General features: G+C 40.5%; 1 protein-coding gene across 2 annotated transcripts in view; it reads left to right on the top strand.

Moving 5' to 3' along the window:
- LOC133130617 (NT-3 growth factor receptor-like) overlaps positions 1-24,824 on the top strand; it is a 156,631-nt gene that overhangs the window by 122,759 nt on the left and 9,048 nt on the right. For both annotated transcript variants that reach the window (XM_061245313.1, XM_061245311.1), the window contains exons 12-14: positions 12,378-12,508; positions 19,686-19,858; positions 21,171-21,414. In XM_061245313.1, the coding sequence (XP_061101297.1) occupies positions 12,378-12,508; positions 19,686-19,858; positions 21,171-21,414 (548 nt within the window). The remainder of the gene's footprint in view (positions 1-12,377; positions 12,509-19,685; positions 19,859-21,170; positions 21,415-24,824) is intronic.

The raw sequence follows: 24,824 nt of genomic DNA, 5'->3' as shown, positions 1-24,824 counted from the left end.
CTACACTGTCCCTCCATTGTTCTCCATATTGTGATTCCTGGCAGCTGGCCCTCCATACTTAGTTCTAAATACTTAATTTGCTGGCTCCCAATTTCATGGCCCCCATATTGGCTTTTTTGGCAATGGAATTCTGGAAGTGGCATGTCCATATTTATCCCTCTAGCACAAGGATTACTGAATTTAGAATATCAGGCTGCAAACACACCAGGAACTAAAGCTGCGGATGTCCACATTTGGCCTCATTCGTGGAACATGCATATGGTCAGATGTGATTGTTAAATATGCTCACTAACAAAATATGTAAGGAGATATATGAAACTGGATGACCCTATAGATGGGCCATGTCATGAGGAGTTGTGAATAAAAAAACAAGTTCCTATTTTATTGCAGTACAGGTAGGAAATACAAATGGCAGTCTACCTGACATAGCAGCTCATCATATATTGAAAAGGCTAGCTTATGAATACTATATAAGTTATAGGTAATGTACATTGTTGAATTAATAAGTGCACTTGAAGGCATTAATTTATGGAATACATTTCCTCAATTTATCTTAATCTAAGACTTTGTCTTCATCCTCTGATCACCCCATCATTACTGTTGTTTCATTTTATGGGTAATAGGTTATGAAGGGTAAGTCTGAAGACACTAAATGGTGCTCAAGCAATTAATGTTAATGGCATTGTCGTTGGCATTAATGCCTTGGATGGATACACTGATTGTGATTTATATGGATGAATTGAATTGCATCTTAGAAATTAGGGTTAGAATGGGCTATGAAATTTACTAGCCAAAGAAAACATTTCTAGAGTTAATTCTAGTTGTGTCATTTGTATTTGTTGCTGTTGTCTCAACATAATGGCCAAACAACAGGCCATTATGAGACTGAAAAATCAGAATAATTCATTAAAAGATGTAGCCAAAACATTGGCTGTGTAAAAATCAACTGCTAAGCATATTGTTAGGAAGCAAGAACACACTAGTGAGCTCAGTAATACTATACGACCTGGTAGACCACGGAAAACCACTATAATAGATAACTGATTAATGCCTTCAGGAAGTAAGCCACTTGTAAACCTAAAGAAAAGAATGGTCCCGTTAGTATGTTAAAAAGTACATTAAAAAACCTGTTCAGTTCTGGTGTTATGGGCAGATGAGAGGAGTAAAAGCCTGTACCAGAGTGATGGAAAGAGAAACAGGGTGCTATGGCTGGGGCATGTATGGCTGCCACTGAAGACTTGTGTACATTGGTGATGAGACAGGAAGCAGCAGGGTGAATTCTTAAATGTACAGAAATATCTTATCTAGAGCCGCAGTTACACACGGCTGAAGTAACAAACTTTTATGCGGGCATCAGTTTGTTACAGTTGCACACCGAGGACCGGGGTTCGCATCCCAGTCCTGCCAATGCTGAGTTACATAGAGCGGCATAATTGTCTCGCCTCTATGAGGGTGGGGAGAGGACTCAACAAGGGGGGTTAGTGGGATCGGCGCATACAACAGCACCCCGGGCGCCCCGGAATCACAGTCACGGGCGGGACGATGCGGCTTGGAGAAGGCGTGTAATTCTCAGGATCAGCTGATCCATCCGGACCGCCGAGGGATTGGTTGTTGGTGGTGTATCCCTAGCTAACACACAGGCAATTGGAATAGATAGGGTACAATTGGCTACTACATTGGGAGAAAACAGGAAAAATCTGAAATAAATTAAAATGATCAATTATAACAAATTATCTGTTCAGATATCCTACCAAATTCATCATAACACAATGGACAGTGCTTCACTCTACAGAAAGGCAGTGTTTAGATCTCCAACCAAATTCAATCAAATTCAGCGAACCAAAGTCAATGACCCTAAACATACTTTAGGGCCAAAAAAGTGGAATGTTGTTGACTGGCCAAGTCAAACGCCCATCCTGAATTCAATTGAACATATGTTTCACATCCTGAAGACAAGACTGAAGCCAAAACCCTCCAGCAACAAGCAGGAACTGAAGTGGCTCTAGTGCAGGTCTGGCAACAAAAAGGTGTCACTGTCCAAATACTGCACTGTATATAGTGTGTGTGTGTGTGTGTGTGTGTGTGTGTGTGAGAGAGAGAGAGAGAGAGAGAGAGAGAGAGAGAGAGACTGCTCTCATTGGCTTTAGTACATTTGACAAAATAGGCCCAATCGCACAGTGCCTGGACCTCCCCCCAGCCCAGACCCAGCCTCAGCCCTTTCCCTACTGTGCTGTCTGTAGCTCCAATTTGTACAACATAGCAGCACAAAAATTTTACCAGCAAAGCTTCAAAAATCTTTTCACAGGAAGGTCAGGGGGTGACATCACAGTGTCTTTGTCCATATTTCTTTATGCTCTATGGCTCAAATGTAACTGCATACAGTATGTGATTGCACAAGTATAACGGCTATACTGTAGATGCATAGCATTTTCCCCACCGCATTAGAACAAGTGTTTAATTGCCAGTTTCAAACAGTATGCATAATTAGAAGCTAAATTACTTGTTGCAGGCTTTTGACATTAACGCTGCTCATAATGTCCTTTAGTGGATCTGGCCCATAGTATCATAATACTTCAGCTACGCTTTCATGGTCCAGGCCCCGGGGTACAGTCTGTCCCTTTGCTGATAAAATGCGGTGGCAGACTCCAGACCTAATTTTATACCCATGTCTTGTTCCGGCCAAAACAGTTTGTGCCAGCTCGCACGGATCCCACAGATCCCTGTTTCTCCAGCTCCCAGGACCCCTGTTCTAGGTATGGTAAAGACAAGATTGCGTAGAAGCTAATTGTTCAGATTTCCACTAAGTGCTCAGGAGAAGACAGATGAAAGATGACGGGGACCACGGGCAAACAAAGCCGCTATCCATTCTTCCGTCTGACCAATACAAAGTCAAGTAATGCCTGCTGGCTATGAGGAAGCATGTGAATGAATGGCAGCGCTGCTACATTTGTCACGCAGCACAGACAAAGTGCGCGTGATGTGAATGCAAACTGCCTGACGAACGGTGGCTGGCAGTCTCCCATGTTAGCGCTTTTTGGCAGGAGCACATTGGCCGTATTTAGCTAAATGATGAGTGGTGTTCGGCTCCCGTACCTGCCTACACAGTCACGCCCACAGCACGGCACAGGCCGCTGAGAGCACTCTCGGCTTAAGAGGGTACCCAATGAGAGGAACAGAAATCACATTTAGCACTGATAAATAAATTACTACAGTTATACATTATGGATTACATGAATTTTTAATGCGGAGCGGCCGATTTATAATCCATCAGGCCCGTTCACTGCGGAACTGATCGGGAACTAATAAATAAATGACAGAGGCCTCGTATTAAACTAATCCTTCATTTCACGCACCTGGAATTCAAATGAGGTGGAACTGAGGACTTCACGTGGAAACGTAGGGTGTGCAATGGGGGTTCAGGTGGGGTTGAGGGTGCAGGAACGAGGGGTCCTTTAGGGCACTAACTCTTGCCGAGAAAGTCCTGATTCTGATCTAGTTATCTGATGGGTATTTGCATATTGTACACTCCAGTGTGGGTTAGATTATAGTAGTGATTATGATGGTAATAATAATAATTATAATTATAATTATTATAATAATTATTATTTTCTATACCTTACACCTCTATTTTCACTGATAGAACTGCATAGATTATTGTACATATGCTTTCATAAAATACCACAAATTAAACAAATTAGAGGGGAAGTTAGTTCAGAGATATAATCGTACTTTCAATCCTTTATAACGGCGGATTTGCTAGATTGCACAGAACAGAGGTCTCACGCTTTTAGATAATGTCAAGATATCTCCTTATCTTTGAAATAATTGTTTTAATGCCTGCAGCTGAACTGCTTTGCGGCGTGCCCCCATTTTACCTTCATAAGGACGAAAAGTTGTAAAAGCAGGAAGCAATTATTTTACTGCCTTTGCCCATCCTGTAGCCCGTGATTTATTTCATTCTCCAGGAGAGCTAATCAATAAGTCGAGCGAGGAGAGAACTTTTTGTCCATTGTGACAGTACACTTTCTTTCAAAGAACATTAAACAGCTGTTCTTTTTTATTGTTTTTCAGAAAGATCAAAGATGTGAATAGCCAGGAGCATTTATAAGTGACTCATAGGCACACAGCAGAAGAGTAGTATTCTCTGTGCAATCGCTTGTTTGGTTAAGCCCCTCGATTGATATTTTAATGAGCTGCAGTACTGCTACAAGGTCTGAAGGTGTGCTCTAATTTAAAAAGAGTTCATTGAACAGGGCAGCCCCCTGAACATGCAGTAAATAATTCAGACCAATACTACTCACGCTACCACTGTCTGCTTTCACATACAGTGGGGTCCAAATTTTTTAGAATTTCTTAGTATATGGTATGTCCCCTTTTGCTTTAATCGCAAAGTGCTCTCGGACATATTTGTTCAAAACCTGATGATTCATGTTGTCCCAGCGTTATTTGACAATGTTCCAAAAATAATTTGTAATGTTACTGAATGCTTGGCTTTTGTCAGTTTCCCCATAAATGGTCAATGAGGATGAGGTCAGGTGGTCAGGTGGAGCTTGCTCTTGCTCTTCTTTGGTCTTCAAGTAGTTCTTGCAAAGCTTTCATTTGTTTAAATTTTTCCCAAATCCTACAACTTTCTGCTTATTTCCAGGATTACATGAAAAGTCCCAGATTTTCAATGTAGTCTCAGACTTTTGGGCCCCACTGTACTTGCTGGGATTTTGAACATGGTTGACATTTTAGAAGATAAAATAAATACAAATGTGAAGATCCAGTAATCAGCAATCCAAAAAGCAAATATTGCTCAACTGTATCTAATGAAGTTGTGGACATACTGATACATTAATCTATGAAAATATGAATCATTCCCCTTAAATTTAATAGCCTGTTAAGTTTAGTCAGAGGTTATGCGTATGTGTGTGTGCATGTGTGTGTGCATGTGTGTGTGTGTGTGTGTGTGTGTGTGTGTGTTTATGTGTGTGTATGAAAATAGCATGTACTATGCTTATCCACACTTGGCTCTGACAGCAAACAATATGCAGTATACATATTTTTTATAAAATAAGTTGAAAGCTTCAGACACTAACAAGTGTCTTTCCTTGTTTTCTGCTGGTTAATGCTGCTTGTCTTCGGCTTACCCTGAGAGAAGGCAAGGGGTGTGTGTGAAAATGCTATTTTGTCAAGGAAGTGATAAAAACACTTTGGTAACACTTTACAATAAGGTTACATGAATTGGCATGAACTAATGTAGCTGTTAATTACTGTTAAGAACTACTGAAACATTAAGCTGTTTATGTATTTGTACATCATGAACACAACTAGGCCTAAATTAGTTCATGCCAATTCATATTCGAATGAGCAACGTATTGGTTTATGCTCAAGTAATTATACGTGTATCCTATGGTTTACTAATGTATAAATATTCATGTAACTAATACATTAGTTAGGAGTTAAGAGACACTAGAACGAATGAAAAGTGAATTTCATGCTTAACTAATGCATTTGTAAATAATTAATTCACAACTACATTAACTACATTAGTTACTGCCAATTCATCTGAGCTTATTGTAAAGTGTTACTGTTATTTCCTTTGCATCAGCAGCGGTTCATTACCACATTTTACCCCAACTGATCTGCAATCACCAGAAATGGGGTTTGCTTGCAGAGAGCGGCTTCTGCAGTAATCAGGGCACTGACTCGATTGACCTGCAGAGTAAGAAAAGCATCTCCACATCTGTCAAGTGGCAAGCATGCCCGCCAAATCTATACATCCTTTGGAATGTATTCTTTTGTAGTGATTTCACATTAATTTTAGGTCATGCAATGCTTGTGGCAAGCTGGAGAAGAACAATAAAATAAGATAATGAAGTCTCTGCTCTTCTCCCTCAGCCCGTGTCTGCCCAGTAGCAGCCCCTAGGGCCAGGAGAACTGCTCAGAGCCTGTCCCAGTGCTGTCTCTGCACTCACATTCACTGCTGTCATCTATATTCGGCATCAATGCTGCGTGTCCACCTTGGTTTTTCTTCAAGTCCAGGAAAATAAAAGTGCTTTAATTATTCATGTTTGACCATGGTGCTTTAACTAATTTATCCATTTACTGTGCTGAAGAGTTCAAAATCCTGGTCACCCTCTCTGAATGTGGACTTTTGCCAAAGGCCGAAAGCACACTGTCTGACCCCGTCTTCATAGCCTGGAAGGCATTCTCTCACAGCTGACTTTGGGCTGGAAGTAGTAAGCATTTGCAGGGAGATTTGATTCATGTTTATGGCTCATTTGCGTTTACAAGAGTGCTTATATCTCAAGGTCCAAGCATTCCACTGCTCTGTCTGTAGCCCCGACAACAATTAGGTACGTGTACTGTAAGACAAGCTTTTAAAAGCCATTACAAAATGTTATCATATATTTTATGGCTGTGCCCATTTACATAGTTACTTATAGTTAATACTCTGCTAAATCTGAACAGCCACAGCACACGAATGACTGGTCAGACCACATTGTGTGATCAGGCCACTTTTACATTCCAAACTAATGTATACTTTGTGTGAAGTGAGCCCTTATTAGTAAGATAACAGAAGATGACAAAGGACTCCCCCCCCCCCCCCCCCCCCCCAAGCCAAATGATAAGATAAATATCAAGCAAAATCTATTATTTCTTTAATGCAGTTCTTTGTTCTATCACTTAGCCTGCTGTTTTCATTAAAGATTTGTCACAGTGTGCCAGCCTGAAATAAAGAATAACTCTTTGATTTAACAGTGATGACATGCCTTCAGTCAGTGTGGCCCTCATTTTGTCCGCACTTTCCTTTTAATTTTGAAGTTTCCAATTTAATATTTTGGAAAAAGAAATGCTTCAGGCAAGGGTAGACACAGCGAATTTGCAAGGAGCTCAGGGTCAAAGGTTGTTGTCCTGTTTCACAATGCAAAAGACATGACTATCTAAAAACAATACAGGTCTGCTGGTCATACTGAGTGGATGACTTCTTAAAACTGGTCTCTGTCAAAGATCCTATTTTGTGCCTCGTACATCAGTTAATGTATTGCAAATTGCATGAAATTGAGACTTCATACAGGTCCTGGTTTTGATGCATATTCAAAACGTGCACATGGGATAATGCTGCCTGTAAAAAAGGCACAGAAAATTGTGCTTGTTTAATCCATGCAGCTCTGTCAGGAAGACAAAAGAAGTATATTTATGGAAATGAGTAGAGCGAGCGCTACAGCAAGTGCTTTCACAGCAGCATTACTCATGTCTGCTGTAGGGAGTTTTGTCGAGGCTTTATAGCAGCCCTGTGCTTTCTGTGAATAGGAGGAGACACAAATAGACTACTCACCATCTACTGCACCGGTTGCTTCCTTTCATCTCTACACATGCACACATGGACAGAAACACACACACAGGCTTGTACACGCACCCTCTCACACACACACATGTACACACACGCACACATACACTCACACATGTGCATGTACACTCAAACACAAGCACTCTCTCTCGCTCTCTCTCTCACACACACACACACACACACATTGGAGAGATGGCACGTGTGAAACCCATCATTCTTTATTTATTTATTTCTCAGCCAGGACAATCACGAGGGCAGTGGAGGGCTTGGTTGGCCGAGGCTAAATGAATGATGGTGAGCCCCTGGATATTGCCTTTTAATCCTCAGGGTCCTCAGAGCAGAGACTGTGTAAATAGGGCACAGAAATGCAAGGGAAAGTGTGCAGAGGGGAAGTTGAAGGTTAAAGAAACACATCCTGCCTCCTGACGGCAGAGGCAGTGGTAATAGTTTGCTCGGAGGGGTGGAGATAGGACGAGCTGGACCAGCGGACCACTTAATGACAGAATAAGTGAATATAAATGAGATATTTAAGAGCTTCACGGAGAGCTGGCCGACACGTCACTGACGGAAGGTCGGGCTCCCCTCGCTGGGCCCTCAGCTAATGTTCCACAATGAATAATGATAACAATAACTTCTGTAGCCAGGTGTTAAATTGTCAATGAAGAGGTAGTTATTGAAGTACCTCAGGTACCCCCCCAAAACATACACACATGCACGCACTCACACACACACACACATACACACACGCGCACACACGCAGACACATAAACACACACATGCATATGCACATGTACATGCACCTGCAAAAGAAACACAAATGCTGACTATACCCATGCTAATTTCAAATACATTTTCTTCTTGTATAATCAATACCAACATATTATGACTAAAATATTGCTATGGTGCTACATGACCCCGGCAGTTTAGAAAGTATATATAGACCAGGGGTCTTAAACTCCAGGCCTGTTGGGCTGCTGGCTCTGCTGGTTTTTGTGATTTCCATTTCAATCAGCAGCAAATATAGGACTTGGAAACAAGGAGTGCAGACTCTATAGGCAAACAGTGAATTATATCAAGAGCTTAAATGATTACTTTGGCCTTTTTTAAACTGGAATTGTAAATCACAATCAGAAGTAGAAGCTGTGCAGTATTGTGTTTTTTTTCCTCCCCCCTAACCATAACTAAACAAAACTAAAATCACTACACCAGCTGGAATGCCTTGTGCGATGAACGTTTGATTGACTGCCACTTCCATGACATCGAGACAGTTCAGAATTTCTGTTTTAGTTGTGTCCCACTTCAGAGAGAGCTACACATTGTAGCCAATCAAGTTGGGTCCACGTTGTAACTAATAACATATACTTAACTCTTACTACGTCCAATCATGAAATTCCTCCCCCTGGTACTGGAAAATGTAAATGTAAATGAGATGGAGCTAGTGAGTGCCGGTTGTCAGTGAAACTACTGATACAAAATACAGAGACAGCACAAATGATAAAGGTGTAGCCAAGCTTCATTGAGAATCTTTGATAAAATTATGATTTTCACAGGATTAAATCTATTTATTTTCATAACATTTCCAGGCACGTATTTTATTTGACACAATATAAGATGAAGAAGTGATCTTCTGAAGAACTGCCTGCCTGGATGTGATGGAGTAAATGAAAACAATTTTGAAAAATATATTCCATGACCCAATTATTTTTAACATAAACAGTTAATATATATGCATGCAATTTGTGTTGGGTTTAATTCATTAAGGACATGCAATTACAGTACATTTGCATAATGGTCATTGCATTTTGGAAGCTAACCTTGTTTCATCAGCTCTACATTTTCGGTCTGTTATGAAGCAGATAGTGTTAGATGAAATATATGCAAATTGTGTTTTCAATTACCTCAGTGTTAAAACAATAAATTAATTAAAGGACAGGTTTAATGTTTTAGATGTCCTTTATTTTATATTAGGTTTCAGACAAATCAAGTGATTGTTTGTTTTGGGTTTTTTTTGCTTTTCTTTCATACGTTTTGCAATTGTGTAAAATTTTCCTGAATTGATGACTGAATTATAAAAAATAATTGAACAATTGATGAATAAAAACAGTATCAGTTTAAAAAAATATTAAAACAGCAATGAAATTACTTAAAAGGGTAAAACACTACTGGGCATTGTTTTCACCTGCCATCAGGTAACTTCCTTTTCTAGAAGATTTATAAGCCATAATGATACTATTTTGATGTTTAGTGTTTACAGTCTTTGTTAATCTTTTTTACAGTGAGATGGTATGTTTTCATGAGTAAGCATATATGTATACTTTAGGAGGTTGATAAACCATGTTTGCCACAGGAATACTGGCATGAGCAGGGATATACTGTAACCGTATTGGCATAACCTTGGATGTGGCATAGAGGTGACCTCTGTTGACTCTCTGTGCTCCCCATTAGGCATGCCTGACGAGTGTCTGCACAAGCACACAGCATTTGTCCCTGAAGTGCGAACGCCGTTCTGTCTCATGCCTTTAAAGACACAATGAAAGCCCTTTTTCACACACCAGTGCACTGGCTTTAAGACTCATTACTAATTTAGGGTTGTGTGAGTGTCATGTTTGTTTACAGGGCTGTGTTTTTCAACATTCAAAGTCCAACAGTAGTTATGAATAGCTGCCCTTGTTTTCCCCTTCGGTTATAGACACAGCAAGCCATGCCACCTTTTCCAATAGGAGGCTGATATGAGCATGTTCCTCATTTTATACAAAGCCAGATACAATGTGGATCCTGTTTTCACAGTCAAGGCCCCACTATCAGCCAGTGTCCATCCATCTAATCACCTGCTCCTCGTTGCATGGCCATTTTTCTTCTGCCACTTTGTCATGGGATTCTTGTGTATTGCCTGTTCTTCTTCACGTTTTTTACTACAAGTGACAGACATTTCTTGCCTCAACAAGTGTGATTGAGGGACTAAACTACATTTTGAAACTACGTTTCCAGATAAATTGATCCATAAATAGATACATTTATTCCAAGAAGGCAGAGATGAACAAAAACACTAAAATGGATATGTACTGTACAATTAGCTGTAATTGTAAATATGTAAATGTGTGTGTGTGTTTGTGCGTGTGTGTGTGCACGCGCACAAATGCCCTGCTAGAGGGGTCTACCCATAAATCTGTAGAAATGTCTGCCGTAATCATTGGCTGTGTGGTTTATGTCCTTCATCCATCTAGTCTCTTATCTGACCTTTCCTCGGCTTGACAACCTTTCTGTTTGTCTTTGCTTCTGCAACATCAATTCATCTGAGGCACCTGATAGGCTCTGTTCTGAAAGGGTGCTATCTATTATTTATCCCTGTCTCTGAGTAGAGAAAAGTCCTGATTTTAGATTTATTCATGGAAATGATCTCACTTGATGAACGCCACACCAACATGCAAAAAGGAGGCTAATTCTCCCCCTGTTCTTACTGTAATTGCATTATTTGAGTTTATGGGAATATCATGAGAACTGAGTTGATGGAATGGGATAAACTGCAGTCTAGTTAGGGACCGAGGGGACCTGCTGAGTCAGTGACTCCATCTGCCTCCACTGTTCCTGACCTCAGTCCACACCGCTCATGAACGTTCACACGCAGAGCCACAGCCACCCTCGCACGCAAACCTGGCAACACAGTACACCTCCCATCTCGTTAAAAAATAATAATTTCAAGACCTGTTGATGAAATGAGCAAATGAGATCACTATATTGAATAAATGAACATTATTGTTTTGCGATTTCCAGTAATTAAAACAAAGTGTGCCAAACAACAAAACATTAAAATGTATTTTTTGGCACTATTCTCCCTGCCTTTTTTTCTCCAAAGCTCCATATCTGTGTCTGCAGTCACATGCCTCCCTTTGTGCTTTTGCATTATACATGACTCCGGCGTTCTTCAGAAGGCATTGAAAGAGCTGGGCTTGATAGAGCAGGGGAGCCTGAATAGAGCACGGCTGAGGGGGGCAGCGCACTGACTCCCTAACTGATTACAGCATAACTCCACTTGCTTCACCTTGAATAATGGATAACAGGTAGGGCACTCTAAATATAGAGAGCTGAAAAAGGGATCTGAATATCATATATATTTTTTAGTTTTTTTTAGTTTATGCTTGTCTTTTTTCTGTTCTTCTTTAGCGACCTCTAAAAATAATGAGCTCTTGGTAATCCTTGTTAAAATAATCGGAGGTGATTCTTAAAGGCTGTCCCTGTTGCTGCTGTTTTGCAGCTTTTCATGCTGATGGGTGCCATGTAGTGGATTTACAGATGGCCAAATACGGTTTTCCAAAGTGTAGAAAACTGTATTTGTTTCAATCCGATCTCACCCACAGACTTCTTTTTAGCATTCTGAGTAAATACTAAATGCCACCCTGATTGGCCATAAGGAAATCATTCTCCCCCAATAGAGAAGTTTCAGGAATTTTAAAAGGTGGAATGTACAGAGATTATTGACTTTTTCTGTCCCTTTACACAGCTGATTAATTCCGTTTGTAAAACATAGTAAAATTAGACTTTTTTTGTTTATTGACAAAGCTCTTCACTCTAGAATGCACACCATGGGTCCAAATGCTATGTATAAAAGATGTGCAGTAGTTGGCTATAGAAGACTTTGCGTAGGAGTCTGTGACTAGGTATACAAATAACACGCGGGGCGACATTGGCATTCTAGGGGTATTCAATATGTTGCATTCTAGGATTAATTTAGTAAATAGCAGATCTGTGCGAACCTTTGCCATGTGTCTCATATAGATGGGCCCGGTATCTTTGTCAGCTCATGTCTGCCATGCTGGTTGGAAAGGTAGGCCTTGTTAATGACAGCGTAAGTGTTTCATCTGACCTGACATTCCCCAGGCAAGCGGTCATAGTTTGCCCTTCCTGCAGGGAATATGTCTTGTTAGTGACCCAGCGTGTTGAACGAGGGCAGCAGCAGAGCTAGTCTCTTTACAATGTGTGATTGAAGCCCTTTGGAGTGAAAAAACGATGTGCTTCACAACGAGCCTTTCGTCCTTGTCTGTAGATGTGCAACATATAAAGCGGCGAGACATCGTTCTGAAGAGGGAGCTGGGAGAGGGGGCCTTTGGGAAGGTGTTCCTGGCAGAGTGCTATAACCTCAGCCCCACCAAGGACAAGATGCTGGTAGCTGTCAAGGTAAGAGATGATCTTTCCATTATGGCCCCAACCTGATATCTAGTTACACTTCTCTGACACAGGGACGGCTGTCTGGGCAATGTTAAACTTGATCCTTAAAGGCAGTGGAAACCAGTATGCATCTTGCAAGCCCAAAGTCACAAAGGATTTGGAACTTACGATCAATGTGGTAAAAGGATTTTATTCTGAAAGATTATACATCACAAACTAATGACCGAAGGTGTCTTTATTATGTTCAACCTAATCTTTGCTAAAGGATATCCACTGGAGATAAGAAGTAATACATGTTCTTCCCTACAATGAGCTGGAAGTGATCTGTAAATGGAAAAATTGCAGTAGATCCTGGAAATCACATTCAGTCCAGTGATTCATCATTAATCACCCCTGGTTCGCACACAATTACAGTAAATACTTGTCACAATCAATACTCATATCAGAGGACAAGAATGAAACCGGTTTATCACTGTGATGAATGACTCATTCAGCAGAAGCCAGGTGGACCTCCTCAGTTCTCCCAGTCAGTAGAGCTTTCAGGGTAGCCAGTTGTATGGCTGACAGGTATATTGTATGACATTGTCCACTCCCTTAGTGGCCATGCAGGGCATATAGTATTTATACACCTTTAAGTCTAATGGAACCTAGAAATGGAAGTATCCTGTTAATTGAATCCCATGCTACTGCTTGTTTTTCCTCCAGTGGTGTAGCTGGGGTCACTTTTCTTACAAACCAGCCGCCGCCAAAAGAGCAGCCTCCTCTGAAATGCTTTTCACAAAGAGATGCTGGCTTCTGCTTTTATAATGATGTCAATGATGTGTTTTTTCATTTGTATTGCACTGTTCTTTTTACAGTCTCATACAGTAGTGTGGTTGAGTGCAGTTGTGAATTTATGAAATTGCAACAATGTAATAAAATACAGCAACCTCTTAAACTGAAAGGAAAGAAACAGAACCCTCCAAAAAAGAAAATAACTAAACTGAAAATTAATACTTTGCTTTCATGATAATTGTGTGTATTTTTATAAACACCAACTTCATTTATCATGTCAACATTTAATGGTTCATTTTAATAAATCATAATACATCAAACGCATTTAATAACAAAGTCAGTACACTTGGAATTAAGCACATTGGTGATGGAAAAAAGAAATAACTTGCAAAGTAGTCTGCTTGGAAGAGCCTTGGCCAATCGACAGGTTATGAATATGATGTGCTTTAGCATGTTAGTACTTGTATAATATACAGTATAACTATTGGTCAGTGTTTTAATATTAGTTTCATACCTGGCAGATATCCAATAGAATACCATTAATTCCAAACCAAATACAGTGCATTAGTCGGTAAAATAAGTATTATTACAAATTGTTGCCATATTTGATACCAATGAATAATTGCTAGAGTTGGTGTGTTTAATTACTTAGGATAATCAGTACATGATTGCTCTTAAAGCTCATCAGCTTTAAGATGGCAAAACTCAACCTTTGTTGTCTCAGTGGTGAAATTCCTCAGATGAGCTTGAGATGAGAACAAAAATTTCATGTTTGGTCATTGAGTGGGTGTGAACTCCTCAGAACATGCAAGCAAGTTGTCATTCCCTGGATGGTCTGCATGACTCAACACAGTTTCTAAGGCAGTGAGTGGCTGGTGCAGCAATACTCTCTTGGAAACACTGAGATAAGTCCTTGACATGCCCATGGCAGCAAGAAGCTGGTGCAGAAGAACTTTCTTGGAGCGCACAGGGGAAGCTGTTTTCACTGGAGTGGGTGCAAACATTCAGCTTATGATTCAGGGCACTTCTGGCCTTCAAATTAACCACCCATGGCAATTGTGCAATGTGTGGGTCTTTTTTTCCCCCAAAATCAAAGGCTACTAAAATCCACCAATGACGGGACCATTAGGAATACAAATGTGATATTCAGCAGTGTGCCAGTGCGGAACGGTAACATTACTTGTGAGCCTGGGACATTTTGTTTTGAGGTTGTGACCCTTTTAATGTCTATCTCTGGTCAGTTGCTCCTGTGAAACTGAAGTAAGCACAAGCACTGAACAATCACAACAGCTTATCTGCCCTGAAGCTTTTCTGGCCTCTTAACAATTTTCCACTAGCAACATACCCATTACAAGCCCTCTGTTTAGTCATTCTCTCAGATATTAAGCTGAAGGACCTTCTCTCCCATGGGGCCCCTGAGTAAATCACGTTGTTGTGCTGCGAGCCTGTCCGTTGTTGTAGAGACGGTCGCCTGCTAGGTAGCTATTGCTCAGCAACAGTTAATCATAAACAAATCTGTTTATGCAAAACCAATATTGTCTTGCTTTTCCAAATTTTACAATGTTACATGACATACGCCTGTGATGTCTTGTCAGGTAATTTATTTTTAACCCATTTCTCAATCGAAATTTCAGCGATACATTAAAATAATTGTATAGCGTATTCAGTAACGGCAGCTTCAGTGATGAATACAGCTCTACTGGTTGACATTTCACAAGGAACAGTCTCTATGGTGATGTTGGTCAAGAATTGAGAGGAAAAAAACATCATCATAAAGGCCAACTATGGTTGGACGTGCATACTCGTGCATACTCGTAATGAGCAGACAAGGAGCAGGAAGCAGGTTGCAGGGCACAAAGCACTCTTGTACAGTGGTGTAAAGAGCTCTGGCAATGGACTACCAACAAATGGCTAAATTACGGCCAGCTGAATCAGTCTGGAACAATTTCCAAGACAAGAGGCCTCCTATTAAGTGACTTCATATTTGTATTTTTTGCCACTATCTGAAAATGTCTAGTCAACATGAGAAAAACAATCACAAAGCAATATTTAATTTTTATATGACCTCTAGTCACTTGTTAAAGTTTAAAGTTTTCTAGAAACTTATACTTATCTCTGAATTTGTGGAAGCTAATTCTGGTCCTTATTTGCAATATGTTGGTATTTGTCTTTAGACTCAACACTTTTTGTGTCACATTGACATTTTCATTTAATCCTGTTAACCCTCAGAGGTGGCAGACAGAGCAGTGGCACATAAACAACTGTGTTACTTTTTTTTTCATTTTCACTTGGTAACAAGAAATAGCTTCTAGGACGTGGAGCCAGACATTGCATAAAGGGCATGCATTTTGTAAATATGCTTTTTTTTTGGTCCAGTAATGTTCAGAATTATACAACTTGATGGCATTTTGTATGCTTTATATTACACCACAGAATGCTGCAGTTATTACAGTTACTTCTTCAAATCAATCAGGCAGCTATCCATATGCGATATTTAGGTGAATTATATTATATTATATTATTGTGACAGCGGTGCTTGGTTTGTGGGAAGGAAGCAGGGCAATCCAAAGAACACGCCCGGATGGCGTTACAGATCGGTCTAGGAGGTAAAAGCATGCTTCTTTCCACATTAGGTGGCTGAGATGGGAAAACCACTGGAGAGGAGAGAGCCGAGACACAAACTAGCTGAATAGCTGCACACAACTTATTTCCTTTGTGTTTACTATTTTAGTTTACTATTTTAGTTTATTATTTTTTTGGCCATGTTTTTGCCTTTTGTTGGCGTGCTCTCTCTCTCTATCTCTCTCTCTCTCTCTTTCCATACCCCAAAGAAAGGCCGGCAACGTCCATCATTCTTTTATCGCCCTGTGTCCAGAACTTCTGTCCACCCAGGGGAGTCACAAACAATTATAATATATTATAACAATCATTTCCTCCGAGGGGAGTTACACAGAGTGACATTTTGGTGCCGAAACCTGGGACTCCGAGGAGGGAAACCTCTTCTCTGCTGCAGATGGTGAAGCAGCTGGCAGAGGCTGCAGATCGAGCTGTCCTGACAGAGCTGCTGAAGAAGTGAACATTTGCAAAATTGTGCCCCCCTCCGGGCTGCCATCTGGGAACGGGTGGGACTGAAGCCGGCGGGCCACTGGAATAGCCTGCACAGACTCTCACTTCAGGCAGCCGGCCGGCTCTTCGCCTACGCTCAGCAGATCCCGAGGGCCGCACTCCTGAGAACATCGTGGAGCAAGTGGTGCCGGAGCAGTTCATAATGGGGCTCCTGAAAGCGACCTCCTACTGAGTGCGGCCCTTAGTGCAGCCATCCAGCCTGTGTAGAATCACCTGTCTATCGAAGAGGACACGGGGAGGAAGAATCATTGTGAACCTCTCTTTCATTTCCTGTGCACACACTGAATGCCCACCTCTGTGAGTCTATCAATCACCTCTGGTGGAACCAGCCATTGGTGCACAAGGGGACGGTAGCAACCAGAAACACCTGGATTGTATTCCCTTTCACACTTGTCGTATGAGTTAAGACTGACCTGAGACAGGGAACTGGGGAGAGTTAGCTGTTAGCTTTGATGGGGCTAAAGGGGCGGGTGGGATGGGGATGGCCTTTAGGGAAACCGGGGCCTGGGGACGGGGTGGGGTTAAAAGGAGGAACTGGGGCTGGGGCTGGTAAAGGTGGCAGGCCTCAGCTTGCAGGAAGGACAGCAATCTGAGGAACATGCCTAATCGTTAAGTAGGCACACACTTGGACGGCGTTACGAATCAGTCCAGCCGTCGGGAAAACTGTAGAAGAGGAGAGAGCTGAGATGCAAACCAGCTGAAAGCTGCACTTGAGTCGATGTATTTCCTTGGCATTTATTATTTTGGTTTATTGTTTTTAGTCCGAAACCCCCTGGGACGGCTGAATACTTTATTTTTCCCGTTTGTTGGCGTGCTCTCTCTCCACATCCAGAATTTTCATATCTCCCTGTGTCCTGCTCTTCTATCCTCCTAGGGGAGTCACACACAATTATATTATATTATATTATATTATAATAATAATTTGTACCGTTTATGCTGATCCAATTTTGGAAAAAGAGGAGCAATATTAAAATATATGTGTGCGTATAAGGATGCAAATAGTTTCACCCTGATATACTGTCCTGCTATACCAGTCGTACTGGATGTATTATCCCTTATATTTTATGTTGCCCTTCCCAGAAATATCCTTTATAATCGCTGTTATTTCAAATGTAACTACTAAGTGCACATCTCAGGGCTCGAGGCTTGAGATGTTGTTGGTAGTGAGCAGTCATCACAAGGCTCAAATGAAAGAGAGATGCTGCTGGAATGGAATCACCCAGAAAGAAGAGCGCAGATAATGGCAGCAATAAATATTTGCAGCTGGGTGAGGGGCGAGGGGGAAGTGGGTTGGGGCGTTGTGGCACATTTATCACCGCACTTGTCCCTTCCCATCACTCCTCATCAAGTCCCACATCTGTGGAATGATGTTAGTGATGATGGCCTGGAACAGGGGCACTAAGCCCACGGGTGGATTCTGCATGTACAGCCTCCCTCGTGTGTGAAAGGCATGTTAGATCACTGCGGAGGATGTCCTCCCGCACAATATAGAGGAGTTCATAAAGACAGATTAAGACACGGTGGGATGCTATCGATCTTTTTTTTCTTCATTATTTTCTCTACAATACAGATTCAGTTCATTTCAGAAAAGCGAGTGAGAGTGCAGTTCAACAATTCCGATACCCAACAATGTTTTTTTTTAAAACATTTTTGTTGCTGATGGGCCTGTATGTTCTGCACAGGGGGGGCCAGGAGGACATGGTTTGAAACAACGCGGGACTATAAACCACCCCAGATAGGGACGAGCGCCTTGCCATCTGTGTGCTGGAGCCACTATCCATCTAAATATCCCTCAACGTGCAATATAAAGTCATCTAGGGATTTCTAATTAAAATTAAATTGTACCATGTGTCGCTAAAACTCAATTATAAAGTAATCAAGAGACAGTCCCGGGCCAGTGTCGTACTCCTGGGGCAGAGTCTTGGGATTAGGGTGTACTTCTCATGGCACCTGGAAGTTTTCTGGGATAGAAAGTCAAGCATTTCCCTTGTTTTGTGCTGTATAGATGAACCCCATACATATAATTGTGTAGCCTTTGTCATGTCCTGTTTTGCAATGTCTGTTGCCTTGTTTTGTTTTAAAACAGTGAGGAATGTAGCACTATTCTGTCTCTCAGCTCTGCTTCTTCTGCGAAGCGTACCCCCAACCCCTCCCAAAATGAAGTTCTCAGTGACAGGACTGAGAGCCCATTCTTTGATTTCCCATACACTCTAATATTTCTAAGGCAGCATTGTGTTCACTTACTATTATTTCACACCCCATTACATGCATTTAACTTACTCCGACTCAAAATCGCATTGACCTTCAGAACATCAGCTAATGTTTTACAGAGTTAACACACTGAAACAAATGGCATTGTAATTTAAACCTATTAATTGAAAGATAACGCTTTGCCTGAATATGACACTGCCTGCACTGAGTTCACGGAGTTTGATTTCGTAATTGCAGGCAACTGTGGCCATTTTGCATTCACATGTGTATTTCACATAATGAATAAAAGAGAAGAAAAAAAAGTACTGTAATAAACAGTTAAAATGAAAGGGTAAATATCTACTTTGCATTGCATTTCCCATGAGAAAGTACCAGCTATAACTGTCCATAATGTAGTGGAGAGGAAGGTCATTATATTGTTTGGTTTCAGTGGTTTTGGGGAAACTGTAATTCCATGTCCATCTCAACTGAGAAAATGCAAAGCAGTATTTACTTCCATGAGGTAAGCACTCCGATAATGGTGCCGTAATTCAAGGAAAATAAGTCAGCAAACAGAGTGATGAGGTGACTAGAGCGGTTCCCTGTGTCTTCAGTCCATAATGAAATGTCAAACTTTCTATGAGAGCTTGGTTAAAATAAATTACGCGGCGGCTTGCTGCTGTGAAGCAAAGGCATTTGGCGGGTCATTGTGACATTCCATTTGGAATATTTCTTATTTCTTCAGCCCGTATGTATTCCAATTCAGAGGGAAAAATCGCAAGAACATCTCAAATTCAGGGCCTTCAATTTATTCTATCTTTGATAAAGTAATTTAGTTTTTGTATGCATCAGAATATTGCAATCACCCTGCTCTGTGGCAGATGGTAGAGTATACGAGGACAGCTAAAATAAGTATCCATTTATATTCATCCCTTGCTTTTCTTATCTGGTTTTTGACCATTTGCCACAATCCAATATACAGAGTATGGCTCCATGATGTTATTCCTCTTTTGTCTGAAACGTGGGATGCTTTCTCCAGTAGAGGCCACATTCCTTCCTCTGCTAGGTAATGAATCGTTTCTTGCTGTTTTTGCAGACCCTGAAAGATCCAACTCTGGCAGCCAGAAAGGACTTCCAGAGAGAGGCAGAGCTGCTGACCAACCTGCAGCATGAGCACATTGTGAAGTTCTATGGGGTTTGTGTTGATGGAGACCCACTCATCATGGTGTTTGAGTACATGAAGCATGGAGACCTCAACAAATTCCTCAGGTACTGTTGACGGAGATAGCCAGACTCACAGGTAATCTGTATTTAGTTGGTGTGTTGTTAACAATTATCAATTAACTGAACACGGTAAGCCAAAGAGGAAATTTGCTAAATGGCAGCGCCTGGCTTAATATCATGTTGTTAAGCAACCATGAGTGGAAGAACATTTTAGAACTTTTTTAGCCACCACAATGAATTAATGAAAGAATAGAACTCTTCAGTTATGATTAATTACACAAAAAACATTATTGCTAAGTAATTTCATCTTTGACATAATATTTAAAGATCTAAGTCTCTAACTCAACCTGAATAAAAATATTTTGCTGATGAAATGAAGAAATATACTGATAAAAGACTGCAAGTTATCATTAGTCTCTCTGCATTGACATCCAAAAATTAATAATGTTGGTCAGAGCTACCAATTAATCTTATGGTAACATAAGACCTCTGTTAAAATGGAGCCAGGAGAGTGTACTTGGCAATCAAATAGGTCCTTTCTGCTTAATACCATTTGATGGTTTCACCCAGAACATACTGATGGAAGGTAGGAGAGTGTGGGCCAAGGTATCAGTGAAGCCAGCTTGCTGGTTGAGAAAGGCAAGTATGTCCACTTTTAGATCACAGCCAAGAGCCATTTCTGAAGCCTCTTGTGCAATCAGTGAGAGAATTTCAACTCTCCAGAAACAAGGAGGGCCATTCGCTATAATCAAATGCCTTTTTCGATAATCACTAACTACAATTTTCTTGGCATTTCTTGGGAACCACTTTTAGAAAACAAGAAATTATTTGACAAAGGATGTAATATTTCTGTAATGCAGTTCAAAGTACATATTATGTCATTCTACTTTTCAATTATTCAAATTATAATACTTCATTACCATATCAACTTATTTGCTGGGAATTTGTCTCAGTGTTGCCACAGAATATAACTTAGAGTATACAAAGACAAACATCCTGGTCTCATAAAGCAAACCCCTCGCTTAGAACACACACATACAGCATATTATGCACAGAAATATGCACACACACACACACACACACACACACTGTACACACTTAAAACAGAATAGGTCAATTTAAATAATTGCACACATGGCAATGGCATAGTAACAGCGTGACATGTGTATTCAAATATTAGCCCTGGTAAACAGTCACATTATATGTTGTGCAACTGTAAAAAATGTTCCTAGGAAAAGTATGTGGAGAAGGATTCGCCACCTTCCCAAGGGAAAAAAAAATGTAAATCCAACTATGCCACAGGACCAAGATGCAATGCATGTGTTGTGATTGGGTGGTGTCCTCTGCCCCCTCATAGAGCTCATGGCCCTGACGCCTTGATCCTGGTGGATGGCCAGCCACTGCAGACCAGTGGGGAGCTGGGTCTGTCCCAGATGCTGCAGATCGCCACACAGATTGCCTCTGGGATGATGTACCTGGCATCCCAGCACTTTGTTCATCGTGACTTGGCTACACGCAACTGCCTAGTGGGCAACGGCCTGCTGGTGAAGATTGGAGACTTTGGAATGTCTAGAGATATCTACAGCACTGACTACTATCGGGTAAGCTTTATTTATCTTACTCTCATGATTTTATCTGGGTGTTTGAAGCATGAGTCACTTGATTTGAGGAACGCAAGGCCTCCAGTCTGTCAACAACAGAAGTCATATGATTTGTGTTTGCAGTTTGTGGTTGTGTGTGTGCAAGTTGTGGTATACGGTACTTCAGAATGTCTTGTTTTCTTTTGACAGCCAACTTTTTTATTTATTTAGTCTACTGGAGAATTAAGAAAGCATACATCAATACTGTCAATACACTGTTTAAAGTTTTAAAGTATTCATGAAAATACTATCACAGTCTGAAATAAGATGAGCGGTGGATAGGTATTATCTGAGATTTGAGTGATACATCTTTGAATGCAAACATTTGAAAAAGCTACACATATTTTTACATGATGAAATAAATGGCATAACTATTCCTTCTGGATAAAGGAGCAGGTCAAGTCAGCTGACATCACAGACATGCTATCAGCTGACTTGTTGAGTCAACAGATGGCACAGACAATTGCACATTTTATTTGTTCTGCACGGACAGTCATTCACATTCTTCTTTTGTAAATGATCATCTTTTACTTTTTCATTGATTCTTAGATTACATTTTAAAGATGTTGGGAAAGGTTGTCTACAAAGGGAACTGAACTCAAGAGACAAAGAAACTAGTGAATTAATAATAAAAAAAAATAGATCACACATGTTCAGGCACAAAGAGAAGTCCATTAGGGTTGATAATAGCTTTCAGCAGTCTATAATTCATCGCTGACATACAGGTGTTATGAATGGCCTCCCTTAAAACTTAAATACATGCTGTAAAAGGCAGCCAGGAGATATGTTTCATTTTTGCAAAAAGTCACATCATTGATCATTTTATTCTGGACAGGTTTGTATTAATGGCACAATGGAAAGCTAACTGCTTACTGAAATATGGCTAAGGAATAGAACACATCAACAGAGTATACAACAAAGTAAAAAATAGCATAAGCTATGACATAGCTTAATTTATTGTCTTTTCTGACAGGTTTTTAAAGGCCATAATTGTTACCTGTTTCACAATCATTATGCATTATGTTTGACTTCAAGCAGACTTATTCCAAAGAATTCTAGTCCATTATGACTAATTTCATAGCAAGTGGCTGCTAGTTTTTCCATTTTATGATTCAATGTCTTGACAGCACTCATTATCTTCTAGATGGCCAGCTATACTGGTGATTGACAACTCTTTTGAATAACTGTCACAAATATTTATAATATATATTTTTATCTTACATATCAGACAAAGGTAAAAAAAACTTGCTGTTGATCTATGGTTTGTGAAATAGTTGTAAAATTGTTCAGCAGTGCTCACGAAGCAAGCACATAAAAGCTCTTACCTGCACTGCACAAACAGCACCGGGGAATAATGTGACAAAGCCTGTACTGTAGGCAAACTTGGTGCATGCTATTCTGACTCTGTCGGTGTCAACCAATGTTGTGAAGCAATGTAAAGATGATAGCCAACACACAGAGTACATACAATAGACAACAAAACAAATTGTGCATTATTTACTAATTTAATTAAAAGGACAACGAAAGTGTCAGGAAAAGCAAAGGATGGCATAGAAAAACGTGCTCTTGGAATCCTGCCAGAATGATTTACAGTAGAACTCACTCATCAAACAGTTCAAGTAAATATGTCGTATAGCAGAACCCAAACAATTAGTATAATACTACTCTCAGCTTTTAATGTCCATGAGTCATGTTGGAGTCAGGATTTATGCTAAAGGGGTTGGGCATGGTCATTTGTTATGAAATAATCAGCATACTCATATGAAAGCAAGGAGTAAGAAGAGTGTGCATTCTCCCAAGCTGAGAACATTGCTCTGACAGAAGCATGTGTTTATACTTGTAGAAGAATATACATATAATGTAATGTGTTTTATCATAGAACAGCATGGTACAGCACATTGGCAGAAGGAGTAGAATAAATGGATGTACTACACACGTGACGTGTTGACAATGTTCAGTGTCAAGTCTTAATCAATGTATTAATTTCAATGTATATTGCTTGTACCAATGGCCTAAGATAAACAAGATAAAAAACAGTGCTTTGCATTTTTATTGAGTGCAAAATCTTTTAGTTTATATAGCTTATAATAGTTGAAGAAAAGTCATTTTTGTGTGCGCACTGCAGGGTATCACCTCTGTGTTGCCTGTTTTAGCCCATCTGTGAAAGCCATGCAGCTTCCAGTTAGGTAAACAAAAATATGCTTTCAGATATTTTATTTTTGCCCTCCTCTGATCACAGCAAATATTTGCAAAACATTTTCAAAACAAGAAAAGCTGCAACAAATGAGAAAGTGCATGTAAACCTACTGTTTGTGTTATTATGCAAAGTCAGAAGTAACATCATTTAAACAATCTGCTCATTTGACATTTAAATAAGTTCAAATGTTTACTTTTCATCAGTTTCATCAGTTGTATTTGGGGAGATATATCTGTTTTATGACGTATTCCTGTTTTATTGGTTAAAAGCCAGCTTTATATGAAACAAATGATTGCAGGATTGAATACTTGTCATTGGACCCTTGACCAAGGAAGAATAATTAAGCCACAGTAATGTATAATCTATACATAAATAAATAGCTAATTTAATGTGTAAACCATGCAGGTTGGCTTGAATAACACATATTTACTCATATTAGCATATGACTGGCCATAGCATAAAGGGTACGATACGGTCTGGATGGGGGAGATGTTGATACAGGGGACATAAGGACACAGGCCTCCCCAGGTGGGAGTTTAGGGCAGGGCTCGCCTCTGCCAGATCCATCGTTTGGAACACTGCCAGATCGGAGAGATTAGGAGGTCGTAACAGCTTTGGACACGTTCCCTGTGTCGAGTGATTATAAATTGGAGGCACTGCCAAGAACACAGTTCTCTCACTTCGCTGACTAGTCATATTGATGTTTGTTCCCCGGGGGGGCCTGGGAGAAGGCCCTGCAGGGATAAGGCACAGGGAGGGGTATGAGATTGAGCTTTTCAACAGCAGCCAATCCAATGGCTCTTGTCAGAATAATGAAAGCAGAGCATTGACCCCTGCTACCTAATGGGTTGTTAAGCATGACTGGTGCAACAGATTCTTGCATTTGCCATGCACCTGTAGGAGCATTTTGCCAACAAAAGCAGTAACTGTTGTATTTTGATTGTGAATTGACATATGAAATATGCAGTGCAGCAATTGTTGACTGGCTTTGAAGCTTGAGTGGTCACTAAGATGTTCTGTCTTCCCCGTCACAGGTGAGAAGTCCTTTTTGCCATGGGAAAATAGAAAGTAGGTCCTTGTGCTAAATGAAATACAGTAATGTCCGTTCATGTTGCTGAGCAGTGCTTAGCTCTGCTTTCTCCCACAGTGTAAAGGGGAGGCTGGGAGTGAGGCT

The sequence above is a fragment of the Conger conger genome, chromosome 6 (assembly GCF_963514075.1).
Source record: "Conger conger chromosome 6, fConCon1.1, whole genome shotgun sequence".
Lineage (NCBI taxonomy): Eukaryota > Metazoa > Chordata > Actinopteri > Anguilliformes > Congridae > Conger > Conger conger.
The sequence above is the reverse complement of the archived record's forward strand: the minus strand, read 5'-3'. Positions and strand labels throughout refer to the sequence as shown.